This window comes from Caenorhabditis remanei, chromosome III, assembly GCF_010183535.1.
Source record: "Caenorhabditis remanei strain PX506 chromosome III, whole genome shotgun sequence".
In the NCBI taxonomy this organism is placed as follows: domain Eukaryota; kingdom Metazoa; phylum Nematoda; class Chromadorea; order Rhabditida; family Rhabditidae; genus Caenorhabditis; species Caenorhabditis remanei.
Genome location: NC_071330.1, coordinates 1,834,957 through 1,849,609, shown reverse-complemented (window position 1 = coordinate 1,849,609; position 14,653 = coordinate 1,834,957). Strand labels below are relative to the sequence as shown.

At 41.4% G+C, this 14,653-nt stretch overlaps 1 protein-coding gene across 1 annotated transcript in view; it reads left to right on the top strand.

Annotated features, from left to right (window-relative positions):
* Positions 1 to 14,653, top strand: part of GCK72_008512 (uncharacterized protein) — a gene marked incomplete at both ends in the record, with an annotated part of 37,212 nt that overhangs the window by 13,662 nt on the left and 8,897 nt on the right. Inside the window, 6 exons of the mRNA XM_053726866.1 lie at positions 1,405 to 1,595; positions 1,640 to 1,945; positions 5,517 to 6,466; positions 8,859 to 9,249; positions 10,214 to 10,312; positions 12,859 to 13,041. Of these exons, the coding sequence (XP_053586443.1) occupies positions 1,405 to 1,595; positions 1,640 to 1,945; positions 5,517 to 6,466; positions 8,859 to 9,249; positions 10,214 to 10,312; positions 12,859 to 13,041 (2,120 nt within the window). The remainder of the gene's footprint in view (positions 1 to 1,404; positions 1,596 to 1,639; positions 1,946 to 5,516; positions 6,467 to 8,858; positions 9,250 to 10,213; positions 10,313 to 12,858; positions 13,042 to 14,653) is intronic.

The following is a 14,653-nucleotide window of genomic DNA, read 5'->3' as shown; positions in this document are numbered from 1 at the left end:
CTTCACAAATCAAAAGGTAGTGACAGACAGTGAGGAACACGTACACTCACAGTCACTGATCGAATTCCGAGATAGTGTCAATTTTGGAAAGGAGGGAACTTCTTCACCATCTCACCTCCTCGCGAACGGTTTTTTGATGGGAATCTTAGATAGGGGGGAGAACTTTTACGGCTTCGTTTTAATTGACAGCGGTTTAGATTTGATGGGAAGAAGAGGAGGAGGAGGAGAAGAGATGTTGCGAAAATGAGGAATTGAAAGGGAGATGCGGGTTACGGTAGATTTGGGAATAAGTTAATTTTAGGAAGAGATGATCAAAAATTGGTCGGGCTACGGTAGATCTGAGATCCTAGAGGTCTTGTAGGTCGGTTTACGGCAGCGTGACGATCCGGATACTGTAGACGGACTGTCTGATCACATCACTGTGAGAGCTACGGGTAGTGTCGGATTACGGTTTCTCAGCACCCGAGCACTGAAATTTTGTAGTGTACGATTACTGTAGGATCCACCGGGTACTGTAGAATTAGTGCAGAAAACGTGGAAGTGGACACTGGAGTACTGTAGCGTTACTACAGTATCACGTTCGGGTTACTGTAGTGTTCAAAATGCTGTAAGAGCCCATACGACATCTGGACATGCGAAAGCACAGACAGACTAACAACGGAAATTTGGATATCTGGAAATAGAGAGGCATTCAGCTAGACATCTGGACAGCCGGATACAGAGTTTAGAAAAAATTGTTTTCTGAAACTTTTCACCTCAAAAACGCTGAGATTTTCGAGTTTTCAAGCCGGGAAATTCTTTGAAATTTTATTATCTTATAACTTGAAAATCTGGACATCTGGACTTCCCATAGTTTAAAGATCGGCAAGGGCTACTGTAGAATATAGGATACTGCAGTTTTGCATGAACTGGAAGTACTGTATTGCTCACTGGGGAAGGTCATGGAATCAGTTTGGAGTTATGGGACGTGACCTATATCATTGGAAAGCTGAGAAAACGCTGATTTCAAGCGTATATTCAGTTTTTGTCTTCGAGATCTGGTATTCGAGAAAAACGAGGTCAAAGTTTGATTTTAGTTTTTCTCGAATACCAGGCCTCGAGGACAAAAACTGAATATATATTTGGAATCAGCGTTTTCTCAGCTTTCCAATGATATAGGCCATGTCTCATAACTCCTGACTGACTTCTTGATCTTTCCAAGTGAGTTGTACAGTACTTCCGGTACATGTAAAACTACAGTATCCTATATTCCACAGTAGTCCGAAAAACGTGACCGTAATCCTGCCTCACTTTAAACTATGGAATCCCGCTAAATTTCCATGATCTTCTCTAATCACGGCACTGTAAGGTTACTGTAGCCTCCCGAAATTCACAAGTCCTTCCCAAAACGTCTGTTTCTTCCAGGTGCCATAATCCCAACCGCCTACGAGCCATCAATTCAAGCAATGATTCGTCTCAGCGATGTTCTTGCCGAGGAAGTTGTCGGCGGACCCAACGGAATCGCCATCTTCGTCTGTCACACTCTACCGTACCTCGCCACGAATTTCGAGGCGCCAAATGCGTTGTGCATCAATGCGGCGAATTCGATTGCGGCGGTAATTATTAACTAATTATTGCCCAATTATTTAATTAATTTCAGTTCTGCGACGAGACGATCAAAACGCAGTCGGGCGCTCCTGCCGACCATCCATTCGTTCATTTGTCGACTATAATGAGACAATACGCGATGAGAACATTCATGAAAGACGCTCAACAGTTTATGAAATGTGTTCTACAGTACATTTGTGATGGATGCATTGCTCTGAATGTGGAGACTTTGATGTGTCTACTGGCTGAAATGAGTGAGAGAGGAGTGACCGGTTTGAATGGAAGTGTACTTCATATGGTTTTCTTGTTACTTCAACACAATCATCACTCCATTTCCCCACTGTTGATTAATGCGCAGGTAAGAGGGACATCTGGACATACGGAACCACTGACAGACTGACAGAAGTGAAATTCCGGATCCGGATACAGTATACGGACTGTCTGATCACATCACTGTGAGAGCACCGGGGTACTGTAGGATTACGGTATCTCAGCACCCTGGGATTTTTTAATGTGGCGGTGCGGTTACTGTAGAATCTCGGGGTACTGTAGGATTAGTGCTAGAATGAGCATAGTTGTCAAGGCCCGGTCCGGGCAAATTGGCGAGAAAGTCAAATTTTTTGAATTTTTTCGCGAAAAAGTCAAATTTTCGACAAAAAATAGTCAAAAATGGTCACATTTTCGATGAAAAAGTGAAAAAATTTTGAAAAAAAAAGTTGTTTTCTGAAATTTTTCACTTCAAAAGCCGGGAAAACTCCTTTAAATTGTTTTTTTTTAAGATCTGGACATCTGGACGTCCGGACACACAGATCAGAGACACGCTTAGGAAATTTTTATAAAAATAAAAGATTTTTTTACAGGTTTTTATCAAAAAACTGTTAAAAATCGATGAAAAATTACGACTCTGAAAACACTTGAGACATTTTTGGACATCTGGACACACAGACAGATTCTTAAGACTCTTGAAAATTTTAACTTTCAAGAATTTGGACCACTTCCGCACGGTATCTGGGAGTGATCCACTGAAATCAGCGAAATTCAAAATAAGTTTTTTATTTGAAAATTTTGATCATTTGTTAGTTGAAAAACTGGCATAAATCTGCTCAAAAAGCTGTAGACTATATCAAAAACTTCCTATCAAAATTTCACAACGAAGCAGCGAATTGCAACAAAATACGAATTTGAATTTCCATCCAAGTCTAGTAGAGCGCGTTTGCTTTCAGACTGAAATTTTCAGTACTCACCAACCCAGACCCCATGAGCTTTCGATCCCTCAATTTCTCCGTTTTTTCCTCAAATACAGTAGGCCCACGACGGCGTGAAAACACCTGTCGTGCCGTTTCGATATTCCTCATGGCAACACAATAATAACCAATCAAAAGCGGAATCCCTCTCTCTCTCTCTTTCTCGAATTTCAAACCAAGCCGCCCATCTCTCCTCGTTTATGGGCAAATCCTCCTCCTTTTTTGATGACCGATTGGCACCTCTCCTTTTCAAAATAATTGGGAAGAGAAGACTGTGAAGGAGGTGTCATCTGTGAACATGTGTGAGAAAACGATAGGAAACACGCAATCATTTTGAAAATTGAGAAGATTTTCGAATTTTATGGCGCTGGCGCACCTGGGACGCGTTTTGGGGGTGGGTTGTCTTAGAGTCGGGTTACTGTAACTGGCACAGAGATGCTACAGTAACCTGGAGAAGACTACAATAGCTGGCGCATCTGTGACGCGTTTTGGCGTTCCGTGTCAGCTGGAAACACAGTTAACCTCTCCGGGGGGTACTGTATTCAGGGAATTAAGATTTCCTAAAAGGGAATACTGTGACCCTACAGTAGAGACTACAGTAATCCGTAGAGACTACCGTAACTCGGAATTTCCCGGAGCGTATAAGAAATCTACCGTACCCAGCAAGAGCTACAGTAACCGTAAGAAGTTACTATGAAGATACCGTACCAAGTCTGCGTCTTCAGAATCTACCGTAACTCTTCGAAGTTACAGTATCTCTCAATATAGCTACAGTAACCATCTGTGACTACAGTAATCCTCTGAACGGCTCTCATTGTGACCTCAAATTTGTTGGAATCCTATAGAAATCCCGGTAATTTGATAATGTAGTCATGAATTCGGATTCTCAGCGAAATTGATGTTGCTGGAAAGCTAACGTCACGGGGATTCTGAATCTATCTTTAGAACTCGATTAGAATACAAATTGACCGAGATACTAGTTTGTAACCACTAAACTAAAACTATCGTATCTCGGCTCCTTTTTCGTCCAAAACAAATTTTGAAAACGGATTCAGAATCCTTACGTCTTCACCTTTCTAAATATGCCAATATCTATGAAATGCATGCCATTGGAAAGCTGACGTCATGGGGATTCTGAACCTGTCTTTGAAATTCGTCTAGCATCAAAATGAACCCAGATACGAGTCATTTAGTCCAGGAGTCTTGTATCTGTGTTCATTTTGATCAAGATCGGAATCTGAGAACAGATTCAGAAACCTCCCAATTTCAGCTTCTGAATTCTAAGCTATCAGTCGGTGGTCCCTCAAATCTGTCCAAAAAACAACAATATGACATCTTTCTTGATGTATCATCACGCAACATTATAATCTGTTGTATCCTGTCAATCGGATAACATCTTTCCGTGTCTCTTGACACAACAATTAACCTTCGATACATAGTTTCCCAACTCATCTCTCTCGGCTCATATCTATTCAGATGGTTATCTATCTCCCCTCGTTTTATGAACCATTCCAATTCTCGAGAATGAGAAAGAGAGGAGTCGTTAACCCTAGGAGGAGTCCATCTGGAATTTATGTCTCTATTGTTCTATGTATCTATCAGTATATGGGTTTTTGATTGACGCGCTTCCTTGTCGGGTCGGCTTTTGATGTCGTGTCGGAAGACACCCTGAGGGATGACGACGACGGCCCCCGGTCATAACCTTTCCCCACCGCTTGTTACCATAAGGAGACAGGTGGTGGAGGAGAGAAATTTGAGGAGGGAAAGGTACGCTAATCCTGTGGTGAATTGAAAAGATTCATTGAAAATTAACGAGCTAATTGGATATTGAATTTGGTTGTAGAGACAGGATTTCAGCATGGGTGGGCATAGTAGATAGGTCGGTTGATCTCAGATCCTATAGATCACGGATACTGTAGGTTAGGATTACTGTAGATGGGAGGTACGGTAGATCGAGATACTGTAGCAAGGTCTGGGTTACTGTAGATCTGGAGATCTGTGGCATATTGGAATACGGTAGATCTTGAGGTACTGTAGATTGAGGGGATCGAGAAGATCAGGGATACTGTAGCATTGTACAGTAGGCATTTGAAAAATTGAAATTTGACTACAAAATGTACAATTAGGAGTAGTGTAGGTACCGTAATCCATCAATTCAACATTTCAAAAATCGCTTTTTAAGGAAAATTTCCAAAATCTCCCATCTCTTTCTCCTAATCTCAGATCCTATAGATCAGGGATACTGTAGGTTAGGATTACTGTAGATTAGAGGTACGAGGTAGATTTAGATACCGCACGATTTGGGTTACTGTAGGAAAGTGACATATTGGAATACGGTAGATCCTGAGGTACTGTAGATTGGGGGGGGGGGTATAGAAGGGCAGGTATACTGTAGCATAAGACGGTAGTCATTTGTAAAAATCAAATTGGACGAAAAAAAGCGCAAAAAGGAGTACTGTAGGTACTGTAATCCTTCTCTAAATCCGCTTTCAAAGGGAAATTTCAAAAAATCTGTCTGAAAACCCGGAATCTAAAAAATCTTGAAAAATGGATGAAAAACAGTAATTTTCAGACAAAATACGATTTTTTAAATGTGAAAAACTCAAATTTCAACGAAAAGTAACCCGAAATCGGCCTTTTCTGGTGCGCTTTTGACGCGATTTTACCAAATTTCCCATTTTCCAGGTAATCCGGAGTGTATCCCGCTTCCTACAAGGCAACAATTGGCCCGACGTCGCCCGCATCTACAAGACAATCATCGAGAAATGGCGGAACGAGAATCCGAATCTCGACACTGACTTCCAACTCGACGTCGTCACCGGATCCACCACCGGTAATTCTGGAGCAGTGACGGTGAAGCCGTCGGAGGAGAAGGAGAAGACGTCAGGAGGAGACGTGAAACCAGAAGAGAAACCGCCTGGAGATGTGGCGACTACAAGTCTGAAGAGATATCCACCGGCTCATATGAGAGTTCGAGACAAATTAGTTGGGATTCTGTCAGCGTCGGGACTTCGTATCGGTCTTCCCTCGTCAGTTTCCCTGGTATTCTCAAGATCTGATCTTGGAAGTGCCACGTCATCAACCGAGAGAATCTGCGCGTCGTCACAAGAAGTGGCGTCGACAATGTCCCTTCCAGACCCCTCACAATCCGGAATCACCGACTCATTCCCACGTGTCTTCAAGGAATTCGACTTCCTTGAAGCCGAACATGACAGTGTCTCAGAGACCGCCGATAGCTGCTTCGGATGGTTGTCAACGATGCGACCGACACGGGAGAAGGACGAGGAGAGAGGAGGATCCACGAGGAATCTGTCGAGTGGAGGAGCCGAGGAGCCGGAGGAAGAGGATGAGGAGTCGGAGATGCATGATATTGAGGAGAGTAGTGAGAGAATGTCGGACGGACGTCTTCATGAAGACGATGATGTGGAGGAAGAGGAGGAGGATGATGAGGAGGAACGGACTCCGTGTCAATCGGAGTGTTGTGATGATGATAGAGAGGAGGCTGAATTACTTTTAAGACAAGATATCGAAGCGTACACGAGTCGAGGGGGAAGTGTGGCAGCTTCATCGTTGGCTGATGATGATTTGAGAAGCAGATTGACCAATAATATTGTATCGATCTCGTCACAATTGACGTAAGAAGTTTTGGAGAATTGAAGGGGTTCCGGGATCTTGATGTAAAATAGCGAAATGAATTATCAATCACGACTCTGGCGCGCCTTTGACGCGTTTTCACGTTTAAGACGCCTTGGGCATAGTGACACAAAGATCTCCTATCTTGTGTTTTAGTACTAGATTTTTGAGTCTGGCGCGCCTCCGACGCGTTCTGAGCGCCTGGGACGGACTCACAGGCCGACTCTATAACTAAAAATTGTGATTTTTAGTGTATTTCCACTCAAATCCAACTTTTTTCCAGCGAAAATTTGGGTTTTTAGCTGAAAATCACTTTTTGTGAATATGCGCTTAAGGTGCGCCAGACTGAATTCGTGATTGATGAGGAATTTCCCGGAAAGTTAAAAGTTGGCGCCATACCGTAATCCTAAATCCGCGTTTATCAGTAGAGCGCACTTTATTAGCAGTATTCTACAAGTGCGCTCTACTGAAATCTCCATGAAAAAAAAAGAAAAATCAGATTTGCCACGGGCCGGCCAGTGTTAAACAAAAATAGGAATTTTCTTAAAATGTTTTTTGAAAAAAATATAGTTTTCGTTTAAAAATTGTAAATTCAATCAAAAGATGAAGCTTTTTGCGCTGAAAATAAGGCATTTTTCGGTAATTTAAAAGGTGGAGCCATACCGTAGCACGGTGATTTTTTCGCTACATTTCCCGTTGACAATTTTTCGCCCCATGGTGCGCAGAAAAATGGGCGGGGCTAAGGATGTAACCCCGCGGCACAGAAAAATGAGGTTAATAAATTGCAGTGAAGTGCAGAGAAAGTTTAATGAAAAGTGTTCGTTTGGAAACAAAAACATGGTAGATAAGTCAAAAATTGCTCGAAAAACGTATTTATGTCATCAAACCAGAAAGTTTCAAGTGAAAAACATCTAAAATTTGACGTTTCAACTGTATTCATCCGTTTTTCGGAGAAGAGAAGCGTAAAAAGTGCAATCCAGTGATCAATCTCCCTCGTTTCTAACTTTTTCAATGCATCTAGGAGAAAATCTGATAAATGAAATGTTGTAAACTCCTATTTGAAACATTTACAATCACACAAGAGACACCGTACAAATCGGAAAGAATGTTGGATCGGGAAGAAGCAAATTGGGAAGTGACGAATCGCGAATAACACTTTTTCGCAAGTTCCAGTGTTTGAAAGGAACGAAAAGTTGATAAATTTTTGTGTAGTTTAGTTATTTAGCTTACAAATGGTGTGTTTTCATGTTATTGAACTGATTTTATGAAAATTTGCTTCGCGACGATGATATTTCGAGTGAAGTTCAAAGTTGTCATCAAAGACAGGTAAAAACACGAATAAAAGTGACAATAAATACACAATACACTTTTAAATAACAGTTTTTTTTTCATTTCCGACACTCAAATTTAGAAAAAAACGTTATTCTCGACTCGTCACTTCCCGATTTGCTTCTTCCAGATCTTGTTTCTTGCCGATTGAAAATCTCCTTAATTCTCTATAAAACGACTGGAAACGCTCACCGTCGTTTGAAACATACTATGGTTCATTTCAATATCGCCGAATCCACTCTCTGGACGACTTACATGACTTCAAAGTTTCCATTTTTAGTACTGAAATCTCACTAAAATCTGAATAACTTTTTTCACAGAATCGTTCTGCAAAGTTCGAATAAAATTTTGAAATCAGTACAAAATTTCCATTCTTGTGATACATGTCTTGACCCATAACTCCATCTCGATTCGTGATATTTCCCTAATTAAATTAGAAGATGTGCTTCTTCGTGAGCTTTCTCAAATCTAGGCCATCGTCATTTTAAAAACTAGGCCATCAGGAATTTTTAATTTCAACAAACTCCCTCTTTCTATAAGAAAACGAATCGGAAACTATCCCAATTTTTTTCTACAAAAACTAGATCGAAAAAAAAAATTTTCATGAAAGCGTTTTTTTTAATTCATGGATTCAGTTTTTTTTAAAACCTCTTCAAAGTTTGTGGAAGAGAAAATAACACTGACGAAAGTCACTTCAACAAACTCCCTTTTTCTATATGAAGGAGACCTTAAAATGACAGGAAGTTTTTTCTACAGAAACTAGATCGAAAAAAATTAATCTCATGAGGCCGTTTTTTTTCAATTTCGATTTCTATTTTTTTATATAGCTGATTAAAAATTATGGCAGAGAAAATTACACTGCGTTGTCTGGCGGAGCGCACTTGCCTCACGGGGTCGTGGCCTAGCGAGAAGCAAAAATATGGAAGATAAACCCAAATTTAATGTAGCGAAAAAATCACCGTGCGTAGCCCTAAAGCCGTGTGTATCTGTAGAGCACACTTTGTCAGCAGTATTCTACAACTGCGCTCTATTGAACTCTTCAAAACACAAGAAAATGTGTTTCAGTGAACATCGTCACCTGGAAGAAGAGAACACATCAGTCGATGGATCATCTGTTTGCGCCTACAGTAATGCCTCAATGCTAGCCTCCGAATACTACCCGAATCGATCGAGATGCCTCCGTATCCAATGTATGAACCATCTGGATTCGAAGATCGAAAGAGAGTTCTCAATGAGTGTAAACGAGATAAACGAGTCGAATGACAGTACGATTCTCGCCTACGGTACACTTCTCTCCACTCAATTATACAAGGCGTCGTGTGGAAAAGTGTGTGCTCTGTTGAGAGATGCTTCCCATATCTTGACGAATCGAGCCATGTCGAGAAGCTTTGCGACCGCTCAGGAGGTGTTGTGCAACGTGGCCGATATTCCATTCTTGTTTGTTACGGAGCAATTTGTGAGTTTTTAGAGAAGAAAGGAGGGAAATATCAAAAAATTGGCTGGAAATTGAGGATTTTTAAGCTGAAAATCATAATTTTCAAACTGAAAATAAGATTTTTTGATTAAAAAGTCAGGGTTTTGAACTGAAATTACGATGTTTTCAGTCAAAAACACTATCGTTCGTGCAAATTGTGAGTTTTTAGGAAAAAAAGTAGTGGAAATATCAAAAAATTGGCTGAAAAATGACGATTTTTGAGCTGAAATTCGTAATTTTCAGGTGTTCGAACTGAAAATAAGCAGACTAGTCAAAAATCGGCCCGGCCCGGGTCGGGCCGAGATTTTTCTTGACCGGGCCGGGCCGGGCCGAAATTTCTCTTGGCCCGGCCCGGTCGGCCCGGATTCAAAAATGGGTACCCATTTTTACCAATTTTTTTTGAAATTTTTCGAATAAAAGAGTAAAAATGCTTAAATTATCATACATATTCACATTTTGATTCAATTTTAAATGTTCATTCGAAAACTATACTTTTTTAAAAAAAGTTCAAAAAATTTCCAAAAATTTTCAAAAAAAAGTTGAAAAACAAAAAATGTTTTGAAAAAATGTTTCAAAACGGACCGAGCGGGCCGGGCCGAGATTTTTCCTGATTTTGGCCCGGCCCGTGACAAGTCTGAAAATAAGGTTTTTGAGCGGAAATTACGGTGTTTTTTTGTCAAAAATGCCTGGTTTGAGCTTAAAATGTCGATTTTTGAGCTGAAACTTTTGAATTCGAGACAAGTCAAAAATTCCAGTTTGCGACTGAAAATGACGATTCGAAGCTTAAAAACGCAGTTTAAAAAATGAACAAGTATGTTTTTTAGCTGAAAATATAGGTTTGATCGATTTTTGAGCTAAAATTTATATTTTTTGTCTGAAAATAAGGTTTTTAAGCCAAAAAACTTGCTGTAATCTCTCTAAATCCCCGAAAATTCCCATTTTTCAGCTCCGCAACTCCCCGCTATGCCTTCGTCTGAAACATACACTCAACGAGTTGAAAGAGCATTGGGAGACGTTCGACGAGAGGAGAGATCAATGTCAGAAGGTGATTTCCATCAAAATTCGAGAAAAAATGGTTGAAAAAAGGGTTAAAAATCTGTCTGTGTGTCGGTTGTTCTGCATCAAAACGCGTCAAAGGCGCGACAGACGTCAAAATCTGATGAGAAAACGAGGAATAGAGTCGGCCTGTGAGTCCGTCCCAGGCGCTCAGAACGCGTCGGAGGCGCGCCAGACTCAAAAATCTAGCACCAAAACGAAAGATCAGGTCGGTCAGTGTGTCGGGATGCCTAAGGCGTCTTAAACGTCAAAACGCGTCAACGACACGCCAGACTTAAGAATGCAGAATAAAAACAAAGGCTCGGATCGAACAGAACGCGTCAAAGGCACGCCAGAATGGAGAATCTGAAACGTAAGACATTATGTCTGTCTGTGTGTCTGTTTGTACGGATGCCCAGGTCTCTTGAGCGTCAAAACGCGCCAAACGTGCGCCAAATTTGGGGATTCGGTTTGTCCAGATATCCGAGGCGCTCCAATCTCCAGAACGCGTCGAAGGCACGCCAGACTTAATAAATAATTTTAAAAAAGGCTTGGGTCAGTTTTACCGTATTTCACAGACATCTTGACAATCCGGACGCGTCAAAGGCGCGCCAGAACCTAGAATCTGAGACTGAAGTCATTCTGTCTGTCTGTGTGTCGGTTGGACCTGATGTCCAAGGTTTCTTGAGCGTCAAAACGCGCCAAAGGTGCGCCATACTCAAGAATTTGGTTTTTGCGGGCGTCCGAAGAGTTCTACTTGTCAGAACACGTAAAAGGCGCACCAGACTTAAGAATTCAGTTTTTGTGTATGTCCGAGCTGCTCCAATCATCAGAACGCGCCAAGGCGCACCAGTTAGCTTTAGTTCCCCCCGGAAGTCCCTCACTCTCTAATTATATACCTTATTTTCTCTCATTATCCTTTAACCCGTGTTATCTGCCCCTCAACATCTCCTTGTCTTGTCTCTAAACTAACAAAGTGATTTGTGACATCACACGGCTATTGAATCACCTCCGATCTTGATAAGCCGGATGGGGGCTCTCCGGGTGGTCTTCTGTCAAGGTGTTCACTTCATCGCCTCCTCCTTCTCCCGGTTGCTTCGCATTTTGTGGTGAACTTGTCGAGATTGAATGTCAAGATTACGGTGACATGCGTGATGAATGTTCCTCCTTCTACTACACGCTCATCTCAATGGGGTGTCTAGATGACTCTAAAAAAAGATTGAGATTGACAAGGTGAAATGATCGGATTCTGATTGGAAGAGGAGGAATTTTGAAGCGAAAAATGATGATTAGCATACCGTAATCCTACAGTACCCGACAACGTAGTGAAGTGTTGGAGAGAATTGATAACTGTTGGCTGCTGGAATTCCAGACATTTGGAAACACGGCTATATACCAGCAGCTTTGTCTCGGAACATACGATGAGGAGCATAGAACATAAACCTACAGTACCCTGATATGGAACTCACAAGGCAACCGTTTTCATGTCAGTATTGAGAATTGGCTCCAAGTTTGGCCGTTTTCAGCGGAAAATGTTCAACTTTGATAGGGTATCACGGTATCATTGATTGTCCCACCAAAGAAGTTTTTAATGGATCACACAGATCAAGTCTAGAGCTCTATTTTTGGTGTTGACAACTTTTTTGTACGGACACTCCCTACAGAGTTATAGTCATTTTAAAACGACAGCTCAAAAATCGCACTATTTTGCACTGAATTTTCCATACTTGCAAATCGGGCCGATACGGGCTGGCACGTAACTCGCTTCAAACTGAGTTTTATGAGCTGAAAAATATACGAAAATGTAGATCTCGACGAGTTCTATCTCCGTGACAGGCCGGATGGCTATTCGTTCATGTGCCGCGGGCCGGGCTATAATGGCTTTTTTAGCCATTTTCGCGTTTTTTGGCACTTTTTCCCGGCCCGCGGCACATTTACGAATAGCCATCCGGCCTGTCACGGAGATAGAACTCGTCGAGATCTACATTTTGGTATATTTTTAAGCTCATAACATTGAGTTTGAAGCGAGTTACGCGGCCGGCCCGGTTTGCAAGTATGGAATTTTGCACTGAAATAGTTCGATTTTTGAGTTGTCGTCTTAAAATGACCATAACTCTCTAGGAAGTGTCCGTACAAAAAACTTGTCAACTACAAAAATGAAGATCTACCTTTGTTCTGTATGATCCATTAAAAGATTACTTGAACGGACAATCATTGATACCGTAATACTCTCTCAAAGTTGAACATTTTCAATTGAAAACGGTCAAAGTTGTTGGAATTATGGACATTACTGTATATAGTCGTGTTTTCGAATGTCCAGCAGCCAACAGTTATCAATTGATGCTTCTAGACAATGGTTTGGCTCTGAGCTCTCAAAAACTTCATCGTTCTCAATTACTGTAGGATTACTGTATACCAAAGCTGAAAATTATAGTAATATGTTTATTCTTGGCTTATTCTTGGCACCGTGAAGCCATCTTCCAAGTTCTCTTATTAGACAAACCACAGATACTTCACATATGCATGAACCTCCTATTTCATTTTTCATTTTTCCAGGCGATCAACTCTCTTCGCTCCGCCTACAAACTCTCAGCACTCGGTGGATCGACGTCATCATTCAGTCTGACATCGGAACTTGATATGGGAAAACTGTTGAATAAGTTGGTGTTCCAAGTGAAACTGATGATTGATGCGTTGAAGGATATGTCGGATGCTGTCAAGAATTCCACGAGTTCACAGGTAAAACACGGACATCTGGACGGACAGACAGACCTGAATTATCCCTCATTTTCAGAATTTCACTGAATTTTTTGATTTTGGGGTGTCTGAGGGACCGAAAATCCAGACATCCGGGCAAAAATCGAAAAAAAGTTTTTTTTTTCGAAAATTTTTGACTGAACAATCGAAAAATCTGAAAAAAAAAATTTCAAGAAAACTGACTGAAAAAATGAGTTTTTCGGAGTAAAAAATCTTGAATTTGTACAAAAACTTGAGTATTTCAAGGACAGACCGCTAGGAACCGGTTTTTGAGTACAACATTTGAAAAAAATTCTTTTTTTTTGGAAAATTTTCCACTTTCTTTTCGAAAATTATCCGAAAATTTTTCCAATTTCAGCCCTGACACACTATTTTATCATCTGAATCATCGGAAGATTCTTGCTTCTGGAATTCTGATCTGATATGTAGACATCCGGACAGACAGGAGCACAGATGGACTGTCTTAGGCCTTGGAAATCTGGACATCCGGACATCCGGAAATATTGAAATTTGGACTCCTTCCGCCTCAAAGTTTGTCGGAATCTAAAAATCTGGATTTCCGGATACACAGACAGACCGCTAGTCATCTGAATCCGTCTTCTGAATCCCCCATTTTAAGAACTTGGAAATCTGGACATCCGGACAAAGCAGACGCATCGAAATCCGTCTTCTGAATTCTCTTTTTCGCTCTCCAAAATCCAAAAATCCCGCCAAATTTGTGATCTATTGTTGTTCTCCACCAAAAGAATAAACAAGAAATGTGCAATATTCAACAACTCTCTTTTCCCAAATACTACCGTAATCCCCCTCCCCCTATTGTCTTCAACAAATGAGGCGATGAATCTGAGAGCAAAAGATTAGAGCACACTCGATTAGGTCCCTTCTCCTCATTTTTCGGTTTCTCAGCCCCCCTTTAGAAGGAATTCAGAAGGCTATTTAGTCAGTCGGAAGTTCTGGGTATACGGTAGGTATATGCAACATTTAGGAACCTCCTTCCACCCTTCCCTTTCCCTTTCCCCAAGTGACAGGAAACACGCCGCCTATCACATTTGACTCATAATTGGTATCGGGACGACGGAAAAGCTTAGAGAGCTTTTGTGTGTATGTATATGGAAGCTGTCATCTGGAGCACCGCGTATGATTGATGACAACAAGTTGTGTGGTGGTGATGTAGGCGCACGGGTTGTCGAGAAAGGCGGCTCCAGCGGCAGCTCACAAATTACGACCGACGACGAGATGATTTGTATGCGGAGCCCCGTGTGTTAGTTGGCAAGGCATGAAAATTGGCGCTGGATTACTGTAGTTGTTTGGCGAAGCAGTGAGACGTGTATAGAGAGAGTGAGCAGCTGTGAAAACAATGTTGTTAGAGACTTTTTGCGGCCAGTTTTTGCAATTTATGACACGGTGGTACTGTAAATATCCACATCCAGGAAGTGAAATTCACGAGCTCTGCTGACTTGGCACGGTGCCAAGAGTGAATTTTCACTGGACTTGGCACAGTGCCAATACACTTTTGTGAAAAGTTTTCGAGCTGAAAATGAGGGTTTCTAAGCTTGGCGCACCGAGTTATATGAATCTTTATGTAAAGCGGCTC